The sequence below is a fragment of the Apiospora aurea genome, assembly GCF_038362705.1.
Source record: "Apiospora aurea strain CBS 24483 chromosome Unknown utg000005l_segment0_segment0, whole genome shotgun sequence".
Taxonomy (NCBI): Eukaryota; Fungi; Ascomycota; class Sordariomycetes; order Amphisphaeriales; family Apiosporaceae; genus Apiospora; species Apiospora aurea.
Window position 1 is genome coordinate 514329 of NW_027117392.1, and position 18561 is coordinate 532889.

Consider the following 18561-nt stretch of genomic DNA (forward strand, 5'->3'; position numbering starts at 1 on the left):
CTACTGTAGGCCAGCTTCTTCCACAACCTCCTCCATGACTTCCAACGCATGTGCCTCAGCGTTCGAGTCCATGAGCATGAGCTTGCGGCATTGCTCTTCCACTGACTCGCTGTCATCGACTGCGGCGCCTTCTACGCAAGCAGCAAGCATCAGCTTCTTCACGCACGAGTTGTAGATCAGTCCCTCCACCGTGTTCTCAGTGATGAGAGTAATCACTTCAACCTCACGAGTCTGGCCGATTCGGTGCGCTCGGTTGGATGCCTGTACGTCATCTTGCGGGTTGTCGGATTGGTCGAAGATGACGATCTTGTTCGCTGCCGTCAAGTTGATACCCGTTCCACCTGCTCCAGTCGTGAGAAGGAACACTGGAATCGTGGTATCATTGGTGAACCGCTCCACCTCGGGGAAACGAGCTTGGACGCTGGCTCTACCCGTAAGTTCGCAGTAGGGAATATCGGTAGCATGGAACGTCTCTCGAAGAATGTCGATGACCATCTCAAATCGCGAGAACACAAGGCAGCGGTCGCCAGTCTTCATGTAACCTTGGATAAGCTCGAGCAATTTAGCGACCTTTGGTGCTTGCTCCCAGGAGCGATTCGGGATATCCAGATGCCCAATATACTTGGGGAAGTCTTTGCACCACGTGTGTAGCTCAAAATCAGACCTCTCCATCAGGAACTCCTGGAACTGTTCCTTATGTCTCGGCTCTTTGCTCTGGACGTCGAGTTCTTCCTCGCTGCAACGCTTCCACAGAATGTCGACCAGCTTCTTCACCTTGTCATCGGTAAAGTGGCGTCTGAACAGCTGCGGATGCAGAGCGGCTTTGCGCAACTGCATCCAAGGGTTTGAGACCTTGCTCTTTGCTGCCTTATCCTTATGCAGATACCGGTCGCGAATGGATTCGTATATCTCCTTTTGCTGAGGCTCGAGGGGAACAACGATGCGTGTGTCTTTTCGTGAAGGCAGGCTAATAAGAGGTACGCGTTAGTAAGTCGTCATAAGCAGATGGGGTACAGATAGTAACTCACTCCAAGACATCGGCCTTCCTCCTCTGTAGAATGAACGGAGCCATCATCACCCGTGCGTTTCCAACTCGTTCTTTGGCGAGGAGGGCAAAGTTCTCCACATCTTTGTTGGCAACCTTGGCTTGGAAAATGGTATCCAGGTGCCCAACCAACTCCTTCCCAAACAGACTAGGTTCCACAAACTTGAGAAGACTGAGAAGCTCCTTCAGGTTGTTCTGAACAGGAGTACCCGAGAGAATCAGGCGCCATTCCGAGGGCACCTGCGACATCTGCTTGTAGACGAACGTTGACGTGTTTTTCAGCTTGTGACCCTCGTCAAAAATGGCTGCATAAGGATCCAGGCCTTGCAGCCACTCGACGTCTTCCCTCTTTCTATCGACCTGCGAGTAGCTCGTAAGGACGACATGGTAATCTTGGACTTCATCAGGATCGGTGTCACGCCTGGCTTGGCCAGAATAAGGGTATAGCTTGATGCCGGGTGCGAACTTCTGGAACTCGTTCATCCAGTTCTCGTAGGTTGAGGGTGGCACAACAATAAGATTCGGCCAGGGCTTCCGGTCATTGTTGATGGACTTTTCGGACTCGACAAGGTGCGAGATGAAGGAGATGACTTGGCATGTTTTACCAAGACCCATATCATCGGCCAGGATACCGGAATAGCCTTTGGTGTGGATGAGATTCATCCAGTTGAGACCCAAAAGCTGATACGACTTCAGCTGAACTGAGCTGTCCATCAAGGCTGGCTTCTTGTGAATGGGAAGCGGGCGCGAGTTTGCCTTGCCAGTCTCGTGGCCGTTCCGATCAAGCTCCCATCTTGACATTGCCGACTGGATCTCTCGACCGCGTTCGTCGCAGTCCTCGATGACATCAGCGGCAGCCTTAAAAGCTTTGAACCAGACAACAAGCTTCTCCACAATGGCAGCACCGATTTGTATACGAGACGCCTTTCTCGATGTCGCCTTTTCTTTTCGCGACACCTGTTCAACCTCTCTCAAGCTTGCAAATGGCCGAGCGGCAACAACAAGCTTAGTATCGCTGACCTTCATACCGCTAATGCGAGCCAAGTCCTCCGCAGAGCACTCATTGAAGTACTGTATTACCTTAGAACTCTCAGTTAACCCTTTCGTGGGACTTGGGGGTTGCGAGTCGTTCGCGGCCGAATCGGTATCTGCGGCAGCTTCTTCCTGTTCGGAATCAGTGAGGTCAATAACCTCAGGTGCAGACTTTGGGTCTGCTTTGCGCTTTCTCGACACCAAGTTTTCTAGACTTGGCAGATCCTCGTCTGAGTCTGAGTCTGCCAGTGTGATTGGCGATGGCTTGCGCGATCCACGTACCAGCCGTCCTCGCTTTTTGGGGGCAGATTCAGATGGCTGATTTCTAGACTGGTGGCCAAAAGGCTCCGTCGCTTTCATAACGCCAACCGCCATTTTTCGCTGCGATGACGAGCTTGAAGGGGTAGAAATTGGCGATGAGCGTGAAGAGGGTAGGGAAAATACAGCTGGAGGAGGTGGTGATGCGGGTTTGTTTCGACGACCTTGAATGAGTCTTCGTCGAGGGGGGCTTTTTTCTGTTCAGGTTCAGGTTCAGACTCGGATTCAGAAGACTCAGATGCAGATGAACTTGATATAGAAACAGCGCGTGGTTGTGAGGTGACTGTGGTCTTGGGTGGGAACAGCTTAGATTGTTTCAAATTTTTCGTCTTGACTGCTGCTGCAGGTCGCCCTATTGTCGAAGACGAGGATTGTTTCGGTTTGCCAAGAAGGTCATTAATTGCAGCTTCTGCGCTTAGATTGTTTCTGACAACCGCATTCTTACAAGCCCGCCAAGTGATGTTTGGCTTAGTGGTAACAATAATCTTGTGGGTTTCTTTTGTCAAGTAACGGAGTCGCAAATCGGTAATATCAGTTGGCTGGATATCGTCTTCGGGCGCTTTCCGTTTATCAACTGGAGTACTGCGACCAGAACGCGCGACTGCGAGAGCAGGCTGGATATTGCCTCTCATGGGCTTGTCATCTTCGGAGCTGTCCATCCCCTTGTAATAGTCATTTGACAGGTCGTCATCGGACATGTCTGCCGGCCGCGGCTTCGGCTTGCCGGTGGCGATTGTTCGACGTGGAAGCAGTGCGGGCGATCGAAAGGCAGTCCCAGCCGGCGCCATAAGGGATCCGATGTGCGCGGCGGCTTTGACTGCCGGCTTCACTGCCGGCTTTACCCCAGAGTTGACCGGGGGCGAGGTTCTGTACGCAGCAGCCTTGACCGCGGGGCGCACAGTCTGGAAGGGGGACGAAGCGGGAACTTCGACAACGGTCCCAGGGGATGGGGGAGCAGGCGAAGATCTGTGCAGCGTGGGCTTCCTCTCGACGATCTGGGTCGGCTGTGTGGCATTCGCCGCGCTCGGTCGGCTGATGATTTGAGTTGGCTGGGTGAAGTAGGGCGAGGAGCACGGGATGTTTTCAGCCAGCTCGTCGAGGTCGTCGTCTTCGATGTCGAATTTGGACATTTTCCCCTTTGCCTGAGCGCCCATCGAGGGGGTCCCTGGAAGGCGAGGCGAGCTACTGCCAGCGAACGAGGACAGGCGGCCCATTACGAAAGGCGTAGTAACAACAAAGGGCGGTGGTGCAAAGCAAGGGGGTCCGGCCAAGCGAATGGCGTCGTAGAAACACTACTGAACAGAAAGTTAGACTTGCAACGCTCGGGATAGATTTCTCAGACCGAAGTGAGATAGGCGGACCTACCAGATACTACTACTGCATGGGCCAGTCCTACCCCGTTTTACCTGACTGGGAAACCAACAAGCGGCTCTATAATCAGAGTATTTGTGGTTCAGGCCCCAGAGTTTTGTCGGACCCTGGTGCAGCAGCAAATAAAAAGTCCCCAGGCCCGATCGAACTGGTGTCCCCGGCTGCTTGGGCGGCAAAGACTGGGATACAAAGGCGCAGCTTGAATGAAGGGATCGAAACGATACTGGTGAAAGTATTGTTTAGCAGAACTGCACCGGTGAAGCGGCGGTGGCAGCGAATGACGGAATGGAGAAAAAGAGGCTGGAAGCAGATTCCACCCAAATTTTGGCGTCGAATGCACGTTTGGGACGCGCTACCCCGAACACGCTGTCAGGTGATCTCCACTGGGCGGCTTAAACAGTGGTGAAGAGTCAATGGTCAATGCATTGCTGCTATGCTGGGGGGGGTGGTGCTGCCAAGGCGATACCAAGGTTCGCCGGCTCCATTGTATCGAAGCATCCTCGTTTTGCCAATATCCCGGAGACTTTTGTTCGAGATCAAGCAATTGTCTTCCTTCCCTATACCGATCCAGACTCTGCAGGCGATTGGATCAGTTCTAGTTTTAACGTCCTTTGTTCCATCAATTGTGGACTGGACAGCAAGACGTTAGCTTCGGTGAAGTCGGAAACGCCACCTCCACCTCCGCCTCCGCCTCCTCGACAGGTAACCAGCCTACAGTTGATATTACAATCTGCCTCCTTCACACATACCATCCAGCAACCATGGCCACCCGACGCATTATATCGTCAGAGAAGACCATCCTGGACCAGGATGACCACGATGGTTCGGGCCCAGCCGCGGACCAAAAGTCCAACATCTCACCCGCAGTGCCCATGTGAGTGCCCTGCGCTGCTTGGCCCCTTGCTTTCTTCGACCGACTGCTGACTCGAACCCCAGGGATGTCATCGTGAAGCTGCTGGCGTTCACTTTGGCCATGATTGTGGTACCCATCGGCTCATACTTCGCAACCGTGAATACACTCTTCAAAGGTCAGTGAAACGTTTGCTGCTCAACTCCCAGTCGACCCAAACGCAGCAGATGTCCTTGCTGACACTGGTTTCCAGGAAATTCCACCTTCGCCGGGGCCCTGGCAGCCGTCATGGCAAATGTGGTGCTGATAGCCTATGTGGTCGTCGCTTACACCGAAGACCAGTCGGATCAGTTGGATCCAAAGAAAAAGGAAAGCAAGAAGGACCTATAAACCTGTCCGGTCCGAGTATCATTGTGCTCAATATCTTATGCTGGCATATGTATCATGGCCCTGGTCTATGGAATGAGTGACGCAGCGAAACCAACCTTGGCACAAGTCAATAAATCTACTTTGGGAGCAAAAGGAATCCTATTTCGGGGCGTGTGGGATTTTAACCATCTCACAAGCCCAAATCCATACATGAAAAACCCCGTGCTCGTGCTCAAATAATACAGAATATGTGCAAGGTACCAAATCACAGTAACAACGCTATGCCATGCTACTGGCGGAATGCTCTCGTTCTCGTCATGCTAACAGACATACGGAATATGTCTGTTCCACACAAAGAGGACGAAGAGAGTATTAGGGGTGAGAAAAGCCGTACTCGCTCCAATCTTCTTGTCTCCATATACAATGTCATTTCCTGGCAGCCCTCGTAGCTCTCAAGAACACCAAACTGACATGACTGTCATCCAATGTGCTCAATCGGCCAGCTCATTCAGGCCCTCATTCATACAGATATTCCCACAGCTCGTGTTCGGTCCAGGACTTTGCCTCGTCTTGAAGGCTCCCAATCAGTACTCCTTGTTCTCCTTTGCAAATATCAAATTCCTCCTTCTCTTTCCCCTTGCTGCAGTGCCGGCGACAGATACCGTGAGAATATGTTCATGGTTCTGAGCATCAGAATATCCTCAATGTACAATGTCGATTGCCGCTAATGCAATAGCTCCATATGTTCATCAATCCTACCGCTCAAAAGAAACGCAATCGAAGAGCCTAGGGTATCTTCCAGAAAAGCAAATATCAAAATAGTTCCATCATACGTCGTGTCTCGGGGGCGGTTTTGCCAGGGGTATATACCAGGCGAATCGCCTACGAGTTCTTGCTGAAACGACGAGAAAACCAGCTCTTGCGCTTCTCACCCATATCGGGCCGGCTCTGTTGCTGAGCGCCTGCATTTTTGGAACCCTTCCGTAGCAGGCCGCCACCGCCATGCTTGGGAGGCGCTGGCGGCGCAGCATTCGAACCATCGGGCATGGTGCGTGGTTGCGAAGCAGGGATAGAGAGGTTCGGCGGCTGGTAGGCGGCGGGCTGACCGAAGGTAATTCCGTAGTCATTCACCGGCTCTCGTTGTCTGGGAGGCATGCGTCGGTCGATAGAACTGTTCTCACTGCTAGTGGGATCGGTCTGGTATCCAACCTGATCTCCTGGGCTCCCGCTGCGGCCAGATCCTGTAGCCACCGTCTCGTATGACCGGTGGTTGTTGGGTACAGGGTAAACGTTTCTGTCAGCAGCAGGTCGGCCGTTCAATTGGGACTCCGAATAGTTGCGTGGAACTCTGTTGCGCGGGTTCGTGTTGCCATTCCCGCCATAACCATAAGCCCCGTCATAGCCTTCGAAATAGCTGTCTCGGTTCCCGTTGTCCATGGGCGGTCCGCGTGGATCAACCATGGCGCTCTCTGATCGGTGAACGGTCGAAGAGGGCCGCGCGCCGTAGTAGCTGTTCTGGGGGAAACGCGGAGTCGTGGCACCGTCTACATGCATAAAACGTCAGTACCAATACTTTACCGGAAAAATGAAGACAATGAGACTGCAGAATCATCCTGTCCAAAACCAGAAAGTCCTTACATGAGTTCGGGGGGTAAAGAGCACTTCTTCTGTTATAATTCGCGGTCGACTCCGAGTCTGTTCTGATAAAAGACTGTCGGTTGCTGTATCCGCCATCAATCGCGGCCTCGAAGCTTCGAATCGTATCTAGGGGGGCGCTCCCACTTGCTGCGGGAGGGATTCGAACGATCAGGTTCGGCTTTGAGATGCGTCAGTCAGCAGTTCGTTCAACTGTGGGCAAGAAGGAAATCCTCACTAATTGGGCTACCAGTAGCATCCTTCCACTCTATTTCGCTCATGCTGGGCAATGCTCGTTTCGATTGAGAGGCAGCGACCGCGGCTAGGGGATTGTTAGTATTTAAGCATAACCCGACAGAGCAGCATCTCGTGCGTAGCACTTACAGGGCTCCAGTTCTTGCATGGCTAGTGTAGGGTCTGCTTTCGTATGCAGCCTCTTGGACTCCTTCTCCGCTGAAGTTTCATGAAGGTCAGTTTTCTGCGATTTATCGGAATGAAAGCTGAAAGCCCGGGACTTCGGCCGACGTGTCTTCTGGTTCTTGTACTGACTGGGCTCTGCTGTATGCGATGACTGCTGTGGCGCTTGCTGTTGCGACTGTCTCCTGCCAACGTAAGGAGGTTGTTGGTGTTCTGTTCCTGCGGATCTGGGCGGCGGCTGGCTGTAGGTACCGTACTGCAACTGGGATGATTGACCTGGGGTCGCAGGCAGGCCCTGCTGCTGGTTATAGGCTTGAGACGCCATTATATCAGATAGGCGGCGAGCGCTTCTGTTTGATTACAGACGGTCCAGGTAGCGATCGGTGGAGAACCGAAGCGGAACAGTGGGCAGAGGCGACGGGGCGGTGGACCGTAATGGGGTTGAGGCCAGACGATAGTGCAACTTGCTCGGAGCAATTGCTGGGTTAGAGGGTTGGCAGGTGGGCGCAATCAAAGTTGACGAGAATGCCGTGCTATCCAGATGGAGTTTTGATTATTCTGGCAGTCTTGCAGGACCGGGAAAAACCAAAGTGAGCGAGACGCCAGGCACTTGAGCAGCTTATCTTTCGATGCTACCCTGGCGCTTGTGACTGGGGTGCGCGTCGGGATTCGTATTTCTTTGCTGCACTGTTTGTGTAGGCCAATAGCAGCGAGCCAGGCAACAGGAAAAGATCCTAGTCAACAACCGGTTTTGGTCTTGGTTCCAAAAATACGGATGGCTGCGCCGACTCTTTGGCGGCGTGATGGTGGGATGGTCTTTTGCTCGGTGGATCCGCAAGCAATGATTAGCAGTGCTTCCTGTGCCAATAATGCTCCTTGCCAAATGCGTAGTCCTGCGCGTCGGAACGCTTGAAACGTCGGGTCAGGAAGTCCAAAGAGCGACTGTTTGTCCAGTACGACTCTGGTAAGGAGGGACGGACGGACTGTCTGGTCTGTTTGGTAGATGGGCGACTGGGATTGCTGTCTTTCGACAAATGTCCAGGTCTCAGAATTGACAGGATTCAGGGCAGTGTTGTTTTGCGTGGCTGGGCTTAACTATGTACTTAAGAGCTGGATGGCGTCAACCAGCCGAGACTCAGGAACCGGCTCAGGGCTCCCAACCGAGTTGACTAGCGTGCAGGTATTGAAGTTAATCCCAAAGAAGCGGAAAAAACTGCAAACCTCGGAGTCGTAATGACGATGCGAGTGCAGTGTGAGGGGAAAGTGGTTGCTGTAGAAAGCCTAGTGGTTGGCTGGTTGGCCCGCCGGTCGATGATGGTGGGCAGGCTACTGGGCAGGCTCCCGCTGTTGATTGCTTGTACTGGGTGTCTATTTCGGAGCCTTGGCAGGCCACGTACGGAACGATCCCCGATGAGAAATTGCAGCGTATTTTTGACTTCGATATATCAGCGAGACGGTCTAGACGCACGCAAGTCTGATGCGAGCACGTATGCCGGTGCCCATGACTAGCATGAATGAGAATTGAGCATGTACTTACCGATCAGCGTGACGTCAACTGGGCCTGGGGCGACAGCAGGTTGTTGTTTAGTGGATGATGTTTCAGAGCGAGCGAACAGAGGGTTGAAATGTCATTCCTGGGGTTTCGCTGGGGGATCGGCAGAAAGCAGCCCACACGAGCCTGTAACCAGTACCGCAGCACAGTGAGACTAGGCAAGAGCACGACTAAGCATCGGAGGGGCGAGGGGCGAGGGGCGAGGGGCAATGCGATGCGATGCTATACGATGCGATGCTAAACCCTAGGAAACGAGGGGCGATGGTAGCCAGTTCGTGCTGTAATTCGAAGTTCGGTTCCAATGCGCGCGCGCGCGCTGCAGGACCTACCCGGACTTACAATAAAATAAAATAAGTAGGTGAGCGATTGAATGAAAGCGACGATGAGCACCCGCAGGAGCAAAGATGGCAGCCAGCCGTTTCGCCTCTGTTGAGTTAATAATGATGGGTGGATGGCAGGTGTGTTAAAAGGCCCCCTAGGTAGCAGCAACAACAACAACAACAACAGTTTTGTACCTCGCAGTGCTAGAGGTAAAAGACGAATGGCAACCGTCCCCGTGCTTTTGGTTTGGAAGTGAATTTGAATTCGATGTGCAATTGATGGACTGGAGCTGCAGTTTCCCGGGCTCGGCGCTACTGCAAAACTCAAAATTATTTGCAGCGCGGCCGGTCGGTGGTGAGACGGTGCAGCGCAGGTTTTGCGCCAGAGGGGTGATTACAATATGACAGTTTATGGTCGTGATGAGGACGAGGAGAACCAGAATGACATTTCAAAGGGTGGCAACAGGTATGATGATATGTAGCTACATATGTATATATCGTGTGAGGAGGATCTGGTCTCCGATTGTACGTGAATATAGCACGAAGATTAGGCATCCGTATTCTCTCCACAAACATGGGATGATGTGGCCGGCCCAGTCGGTTCCTTTGGCACGGCTGTCTCTGGCGAGGTTTGCTAGCTGCGCCCCCTTGATTGGTATTGGTGATGATTGTATGCATTTGTCGAAGCACACACTTACGTATACATATATGTACGTAGTACTTGTATAATCGAGAGAGGGCAAAGACCGAGAGACGATGTGGTGTGCTGGTGAGCAGCCACGTCTTGCCAAGAACACATCGTCCCTCCCAATGGCAAGTCCCGAGGGCTGAAGACTTTGATATTTTCAACAGTGATACTCATGTCGGGACAGGGTTTTACAGCCGTTACCGCTTTCCTTTGCGCCCCTGTAGGCATATGTCAAACACATCCTGTAACACTTAATAAAGGATCGGACCGTGATGGCAGCAGCCCAGAGGTTAACTCTGGTCAAAGTGAAATCGTATGTATGTACTTTGTTCTGCTAGGTTCCCTCACGACCTTGCTTGCAAGTGGGACACAGAATGGAGAGTCAAGCCTGAGAGCAAGAGCAATTAGTCTCACTGCTGCATAGTTCAAAGCAGCAAATGCACATGTGGGATATTGATGTAGGCAAAAGATCAATGTAGGGTGCTCAGAGCCATGGTGCGTGCATATGAAACCGAGTTGGCATTGCTTCAGTGCAATTCAACTTGCTTGGGTGGTGGCAGTTGACCGACTCATGGAACCTTTCCAGCTTTCCCAGTAATGAATTTGGTGGGTTTGGATCGTTCATCGGTTTCCAGCAAAATCCCATCCCCAAAGATAAGAAGTTGCATGGCACTAGCGACTTTTAGAATGCTTCTAACGCCTCCAGTCCAGAACCCTAGAGAACTCTCCACCCCTGCTATCGGCCGATCATTTTCTTAGTTCATTGCCAGAAAGCGTAGGTGGAGATGCAGTTGGTGGGGAGATAGGCAGATCCCGGCCACCGACCAGCACACTGACCACTGGCTGACGTTGAGTCCAGCTAACTGGAAGCAGCTTGTCTGCACAATTGGAAGTCTAACAACTTACACCTAATGCACGGTTGAGTTGACAGTGTCACGATCAAATTGGAAAGTATTCCTTATGTTCAGTGCATGTATCTGTAACCACGATCACTCTTATCCAATATCCAGATTCTCATCTGAGGATGGAGGGATGCTCCCTGTCTGTTCGGCGCAGCACTGCAGTTTGCAGGTTTCGTTATTGCAATGGCGAGACAGGAGGTGGTGGTAGAGACGGGACTCAGGAGTCGGAGCTTGAGGGATCGCAAACAATCTTTGTCGAATCCGAGTCCGAGATGCCTGTCAGGCTGCCAGTCCGGCACGCCGGTTGGTCGGTGCTGAGGGCAAATAATTCTTTCTCCTCTGTCTTTCTCAAACCGCCAGGCCTGCATACATATGCAGGCTTACGTCTGATGGTCATTATTGAGAAGGATTCGAGCGCAATAGAGTGAGTAGCTGTGTCCACTCCATCCGCACTCGTTGCGCTGGACTATTTCACAAATGCGCACAAGCCGTCATAGATACAGAGGCACAGAGACAAGAGAAAAAAAAACCCCGTACCCACCTAAGCCTGGGCCCATGCCTCTTTCAATCTAGCATATCTCGCATATCAAAAAAAAAAAAAAAATCCCACTGCCTGCATACAAAGTACAATAGTTCGTCGTCGTCACACAAACGCCCCAGCTTACGAATTGGGCCACTGTTCTAGAATCAGCTGACCCGTGGAGAGAGACAAGGCACGGATTTCGACACTAATTAATCGGTCTTGATGTCATCAAATTGACTTTGGTTTGGGGTTGTGTTAACAGACACAATCTGACCATATTCGTTTTGGTGACAAAGAGGCACGAACACATTGACTGGCTGATCCGATTCGGTTCGTCTCAGTGCCTGCATGGCCTCCCTGCCGAAAACCTTGGCCACTGGCTGAATCACTGCCATGACAGTACCAGCCTCGTGGGTCAATGGTGTCTCGATGGTGTGCTACAGAGTTCGTAAGAAAATTTCAGCAGATAATCAGATTGTGTTGTGTGTGTTGTGTGTGCTGTACCACCGCACTTGCAGTCAGTAGGAGTGCTAGAGAATACGAGTTGATAGGCATCAAAACGTAAGACTACTACCAGGTAGGTAGGTAGGTGCATACATACTTGAGCTCCGTAGTAGTTGCATATCAACTTTGGACAAGTCGTGCTCTAGTCTAAGAGGAGAGAGAGCTCAGCTTGTCACGGGTCTAAGCTGTCAACTCGTATGTATTGGGATTTACTCCCCGGTCCGTCACACTATTCTCGTATCATGCAGGTGCCCTGTTCTTAACAACCCTCCCAACATGCCTCCCCCTGGAACTGTGGAAGTTTACGCACAGGTATGTATTCCCTCACGCATGCTTCGCAATGCTGTGTCGCCACCACAGGACTTTTTTCCTTTCGGAAACATTGCGTTGCGAAGGAAAAACGCGCGGCTTTGCATACTACTATACTAGCCATGCACGTCAACAACGTGCAACACATCCCAGCCTGTCTGCCTGCCAGTCCGGATTCCTTCTGCACCCAGTAACAATTCGGACTCGGGTGCGCCTCGGGCCCCTGGTCGTCCTGTTCCGTCCTGTTCAATGGTTGACTAGCGCCCCTCGAATTAAAATGCACACATCAGGCCCTTCTGCGGATTATTTATTGGTAGACTACTACTAAGCAAGCAGGACGAATCGATGCATTTTATTCCGAGGAGCGCGAACTGGGAGGTAAGTACATGTAAGCATGTACATACCCACCGAAGATCTCCAAACCCAACCAAATGTCAACTGAAGTCAGATTCCTGCTACATCCCCCCCTCATACCTTGTCCCCCGCTTGCAAGTCGACGATCCGAGCAAGCCGACTGCTACCATGAAGTGCCGAAAGTGGCTTGATTCTATTTACGTATCTACAAATCAGATTGATTCCCATACGTGCTGTGCTCTCAGTCACCGTGGCGTGTCCGGGAGGAGGACAGCGCTTGCCCGCCCACGTAAGCACTGTCGATTGGTCCGCCCACGAGCAGGTCTCAGCCAGGAAGTGACAAGCACGGAGAGGTGGCTGGGTAGAAACCACATCTATCACCCGCATGCTGGCCCCCGGGAAACAATTCACAGATGGGGATCATCTTGCGTCTGCCTTAAACGCGCTTGCCCATTGGTAATACCATTAACCATGGGCTGAACCAGGAAGTTTGTTACTGTCAGGCATGAATTGTTGGCAACTTCTCCATCGCGTGTGTCGGTAATATGCATGCCTTGTTGACCTCCGGGTACCCTCGAGGCGGTCAACACATGGGGCATGTTACCCAAATCACCACCTTAGGTGGATTGTGAAGGCTATGTCCATTTTGGCAAATCTGCCCTCCTGGAGTCCCCTGAATCTCCGTGATCTTGTCCGGGTCTGCGGTGCAACCGGCTGACAAGCCTTTATCTAGGACTTGTATGCCATCCCCTTGATGGCGACAGTGCTGCTCCCAACATATCATGTCGTACTGAACGGAACAGGCCTATCGATTATTTCGAAAGAGTCATACCAAATGCAGAGTGGTCGCCATCAAGGGTGTGGGGAATACGATGTTTGACTATGTATAGATATCAATAACAAAATGCCGTGCAATGTCTAAAGTTGCCCTGTCTACATCAGTCTGTTCAATATCATTCCGATGACCAGAGCTCCGTGAGCCTCTGATATGGACAATTAGCGAAGACACGACACACATATGTATGATTCATAACCCAATGCAGGGACATTGTTTTACCAGTGTCATAGGATTAAACTTGAGATATGGGGCAGACTTATGTGCATCTGCATAGTAAATATTCCCGGCGTAAGAAAACTTTATAATATAGCAACTACGGTCACTCATTAATTAGGCTGACCCTAATACCCCTTGACATGCCATGAACATACTTTTGAACTTTTGCTGGAAGCGATTCGGAGTTGAGAGTCGGCCGTACTCATGTCGTTCGATATCCAAGGGTCATACGATCAAGTCTCAACGATTTGAGATTCCACCCAGTAACGAAATTTGCGTGCTGTGGCCGTGAACGTCATCCATTGAAGGACAGCCGTACTTCTTGTTGCCAAACCAAGTACGATACGCGAGTAGCCCCCTGGAGGGATTCCTTTTGCTTTCTGGAATAGGCCACCACCGCAGGCATGAAAGGACTATTTACTTTCCAGCCTTGCTGCTACAGCCTCATAGAACGAACGGCCTAACACATCTGCATTCCTATTGTTCGCCAACTGCCACCTCGTCGGTGGCCGCAGCAATGCCTCACTGTTGGCGCTACCACCGGCGTGTTGATGCCACTCGCCAATGAACACAGGCCAGTCCGACAACACATCACCCCAAGAGGAGCTCGGCGTCACCTAACCGAGGTTCCATTACAGTGCGTCCTCCCTAATACGATCCTTCTCGAACTTCAATCCAGTCAGGAAACTGCGGCTTCAACTGCATCCAGTCCACAAGTCATCGTCGATTCGACCTCACCTTCGAGTATATAACAGTGTATAGGAGGACTGATGAGGGCACCCTCAAAGAAACACCACATCCCCTTCAACCATCTTACCCGATTTGTCGACGGGACTTCCCTTGCCCAGGATAACATTCGTACTGCTGAGCCGCCCGGCACATTTGGCTTTGGCGACCAACAATACCCTATCATCCAGTCGAATAGACAGGAGGTAGCAAGCAGCTAACGCATATGGGCAGATAGCGCATGTTATGGGCAGATAGCGCATGTTACGGTCTCCCGAGCGAGTATACACACAGATGGACCCGTGGCCTCGCCGAGAAGATATAGCGGAGTGTCATCGCACTTACTGTAGCAACGACGAAGAGCGTGGGAGATCGCCCGTGGGTAAGTGTCGCCAGTAAATGATGACCAACCCGAAGCCGCGCATCCTGCGACTCGGCCCAAGGGAGTGGGCAAATGATGTCCTCTTGTCACTTAGATACTTATGCAACATGCGCAACGAATTGGTACATCTTAGACTATCACCGAAGATTTAGGACCATGTTCAAAGCAGGTCTTGAACACATAAACTGATTAATTGCACTGTTAGATGTGCGCCGAGTGGCAATGGCGCCCCAAGACCCTAGAGGATAGGTATGAGAAGGGCTCCGGAATAGTATATCCAACGCCAGAAGCATCTTGTGCCTCTTGGCTCACTCCGATGGCCTTCATTTCTCGTACCGTTCCGAATCTCCGCCCTGCTTAACGCGATTAGTCTCCTGGACGTCGTGTACTGCACCGCAACTGCGTTCCGCTCAACTTCCGCTCTTATTTTGAGTCCTCCCCAGCCCACACCGCCGATTTCCGAGCGACGGCATGCTCCCCAGCGAAGCTTCGAGGCCCTCGTCTCCCTTGAAAGGCTGTGCCGTCCGACGTGGCAGGTCCTGCGCTGCATTGATATGATACGCCCGGGTGGATTTAGCATTCGCCATCTTTGACATATCGCATCAACACTTTGCTTTATAAGAGGGCGATCGATGGGCGAGAAGACAACCTGGGTTTGTGAGACATGACATAATTCTATGCATGCCACCTGTATCGATACTGGGAAACTGTTCGTTGGCTTCGAATCGCTACAAGATATACGTATGTAACCGGATCTCATGAGCCAGATATGCGCAAGAAACAGGGGCAATCCTTCAACCTCGACCCTTAAATGCCTGGAAACGGAAGGATTAAGTTAGCCATGTGCGGTTGATATGGCCCGAGGTTCGAGATATGTGCCACACTGGTAGTCCCCAGTCCGAGGTATGAGAGCAGGTATCATGGTTAGTAGAGCCGGGGTGACCGATACTAGACATTGGGCATCGTTCTGCCGAACCTATTTAATCAGTCACCAGACACAAGGAAAGTATCACCTGGGCACACAATCACAAACACCAGCAATGATGTTCGAAATCGTGGGTGTTTGTCAAACAGGCTGTATCATTCTGAAACAGATCCTGACCGGACGAGTCTTGTATCGTATGTGCAAGTATGTATAAGCGGGCGTAGGGTGACCTCGAGGCTCACAGCCCTGGTGACCAGCAGCTTCCAGCACGAGAACTCCCTCCGAATGCCTAGCCGACCCGAGGCACAGAGGCTCATCATGTCGTCATTATCGGCAGTAATCCCCCTTTTCACCCAAGCAGAAAACAATCCATTAATCACATAGCCGGTTTTGTTGTTGGTATTCCCTCTTGATTTTGTTGTGATGCTAGATGCAAGGTCGTAATCATTTTGCCTCGCAATCATTGCCTAACCCAGATGCAGCCAAGTCATGAACCGTCCGCGCAACCAACTCCGGCCGAAACACACCCATCTTATATGGATGAGGGGTACAGCATGATACGAACAGAAGCACCGAAAGACTTAGAGGGAAGGGGGTGGGCGAACTTGGCGCGGACGACACCGGAGTTGCCTAGACAGTGTTAGCATTTTGCAGCCTCGAGGGACCATGATGTAAATTGTCCATACCGTGAGGGCGAGTGACCTTGCCCCAGATCACGCGGATCTTGGTGCCGCGGATCTCCTTCTGGCCCTTGTAGACAAAGGCGACCTTCTTGCCAAGGTAGAAGCTGTGGTGATTGTCAGCGGGGCTGACTCTTAGAGAACAGAGTTATCTGGGACTGTGGCATACTTGGCGGCAGAAGTGTCATCAACACCCTCAATCTTGATCAGACTGGTGTTAGGGTGGGTAGTGTGTCGGTTACGCTGGTAACTCAGGTGACGTCCCCTAAGAGCGCATCCTGTTAGTCATTCGTTCGGATTTCGAGGTTCGATATTCAAGTTCGTGTGCTCGGCTCCCCGATTCCTCCCCGCCATGGCGCAATCTTTCCTTCGTCCAATTGACTCCCCAGGCCAGTGGGTCGTGATTTGATGGTTGTGAACTTACTTGACGTAGACTGTCGAGAAAAATGTTAGCAAGGTTTCTCCAAGTTACAGGGTCGCCGGAGAAGTGGTGGGATGGTTCGCGAGATCAAAGATCACGGCACACCCCAGCGAGTGGCAGACGCGAGAGGCATTCGCGGGATATTTCGTGGTCTCCAAAATTTTGAAGCGACAAACTGGCGATGTTGGAATTGCTCGTCGGGCTACTTACGTCTGTGTCCGGCTTCGGTAGGCATCTTGGCTGATTTTCTGCTTCGCCGTTCTCTGAAATCCTTCACTAAGGGAGTCCGGAGAAGAAGTCACGGTGACTTTGGGTGCTGGGCGAAGATAAGTGTCGTCGGTGGGTTGTGTGAATTGATTTACAATCGAGTGCTTGACTGTTGGTTGGGCTGTTTCCAAACTCGGCTGACGCACTGCTTGCCCCAAACTTGTAAAATTTCTCGTGGGCGTTAATTACCCTAGCCCGCGAAATCTGAGCGCACCAGCCACATCAGACCCATCGACACTAGCCACACACCGACCCAGCCTGTGGGAATGGAGCCTGACAAACAAACAGGGTGGGTGCGTTTCTCTTACCTAATGGCCAGTTCCATGCATCCATTCAATGTGGTTGGAGCACTCATACATGAATCCCATGCATTAGTATCAGCAGCATGGTCCCGGCGGTCGGCTGCATGCATCAATCACATGGATGATATCGAACAAGAAACCCGGACCTATTCAACAGGCGAATGGCAGACTGGCTTCTGCTTCCATTTCTCTGATCTTAATCTAACAAAAGAGCCCACACATATCATCCACGCCCGCTCGCAAGTCGATGTTTCTTTTATGACCTTGAAAACATGGTCGCTCTTCATCATGTCCCTTGTGTACTGAAGTTGAGATAAAAGGCATGGGGACGAGCTTAAGATACTGCCAGTGCGGTAATGGACTCGACCAACAAGATCTCGGCCACCATACCTGCCACAACGACCATCAACATAGTGATTCCTATCAATTTTGCACCTGCAAGCCATCTTGAGCCACGCTTGTCTTTATTGTATCCCGCATGCTCGTATAGAGCACCAAGGAGGCGCTTGCCCAAGCTTTAGGCCTGTTATCAGCGTATCGTCGCGGTGAGGACTACAGATGATTCGCCCGTATGAGGCATCTTCCACCGGAGCAGGCCTACTGCCATGGATGCCAGAGTGCAGTAGAGCTGAACCTCGCCGTCTTTGCTATTCCGTCATTTGTCCTGGAGAATACCTCGAGGGGGTCTCGAGCACCGGCTGAGTTCCCTAACCAAATGCCGATGTATTGTTGGGCGAGCTCATGTATATACAATTGATCTTTGCTCCGATAACCAGTGCGCGAGGTTCGCCTGTCGCCTGTGGCAGTAAACGTGCCAACTCGCAATGATTGCTCGCATACTATGTGGCGCTCCCAAGACCTGGGATTGTTTTCTCCCGAGATATAGCGTCTTCAATCAGCTCTCTCATTATTCTTTCCGACAGGCCAGTCATCATGGCTACCGTTCCGGCCCTTGCGATGGGGGCTGGTCACCACTCTGTATAGAAGGGGCCATGAGACACCAAAGCTGATCCCCTTTTCTTCCAGCAGCATTGATTGTCCATGCCTTCCTCATTGCCGTGCACTTGGACGTAGTAACTTTGGCTGAGGGGCGTGGTCTTGCGATTTATGAGCCTGGCAGCAAATGCCGATTTCGTGTTGCCACGATTCCGGTCATGTCAACTTCGAGCCATAGAAAAATTGCGCAGACCAACATAGAAAGTTGAACAATATCCCTCAGCGCTTTTAGACCAGAGCGGCCCCGACACTATATTACGGTTTAGGTGCGCATATCTGGCATGCTGGTCAATAGGGTGAATTCGTGATCGTTACGCGGACCTGCCAGAAAGCCCAGCTAACGTCCTATTTCTATTGATTGACCAACTCGCTTAGAACAAACAGAAGCCCACACCCGCATCAATCGATGAGGTGGGGGTTACGGGAATATGGTGAGTATTTGCAGTTTATTAGGCTAGGGTCGCAGAACAGACAGTGAAGCGTGGCAAAGACAAATCAGAGTGTCCATGTATATATCAACGAGCCTTGCAGAGTCGCGGGTCAGATCGGGAGCTGGGTAGCTGTATGTGACCGAATCTTGCACTGTATTTCAGCTCTTGCAAGATTCTATCAGATAAAA

General features: G+C 51.6%; 4 protein-coding genes across 4 annotated transcripts; 1 reads left to right on the plus strand and 3 right to left on the minus strand.

Moving 5' to 3' along the window:
- PG986_006749 (ATP-dependent helicase fft2) lies at positions 1 to 3609 on the minus strand (the record flags this gene model as incomplete). The annotated part of the gene is made up of 3 exons (XM_066842971.1): positions 1 to 967; positions 1029 to 2471; positions 2522 to 3609. The coding sequence occupies 3 exons, from the start codon at positions 3607 to 3609 to the stop codon at positions 1 to 3; spliced, it is 3498 nt and encodes a 1165-aa protein (XP_066699083.1).
- A 918-nt stretch (positions 3610 to 4527) lies between these two features.
- Positions 4528 to 5006, plus strand: PG986_006750 (uncharacterized protein; the record flags this gene model as incomplete). The annotated part of the gene is made up of 3 exons (XM_066842972.1): positions 4528 to 4640; positions 4703 to 4794; positions 4870 to 5006. 3 exons carry the CDS (start codon positions 4528 to 4530, stop codon positions 5004 to 5006), a joined length of 342 nt encoding a protein of 113 aa, XP_066699084.1.
- Positions 5007 to 5867: 861 nt separating this feature from the next.
- PG986_006751 (uncharacterized protein) lies at positions 5868 to 7362 on the minus strand (the record flags this gene model as incomplete). The annotated part of the gene is made up of 4 exons (XM_066842973.1): positions 5868 to 6529; positions 6624 to 6770; positions 6859 to 6942; positions 7005 to 7362. 4 exons carry the CDS (start codon positions 7360 to 7362, stop codon positions 5868 to 5870), a joined length of 1251 nt encoding a protein of 416 aa, XP_066699085.1.
- An 8446-nt stretch (positions 7363 to 15808) lies between these two features.
- PG986_006752 (60S ribosomal protein eL33) lies at positions 15809 to 16612 on the minus strand (the record flags this gene model as incomplete). Its single annotated transcript, XM_066842974.1, has 5 exons — positions 15809 to 15906; positions 15963 to 16063; positions 16126 to 16221; positions 16381 to 16390; positions 16588 to 16612. The coding sequence occupies 5 exons, from the start codon at positions 16610 to 16612 to the stop codon at positions 15809 to 15811; spliced, it is 330 nt and encodes a 109-aa protein (XP_066699086.1).
- Positions 16613 to 18561: the final 1949 nt, after the last annotated feature.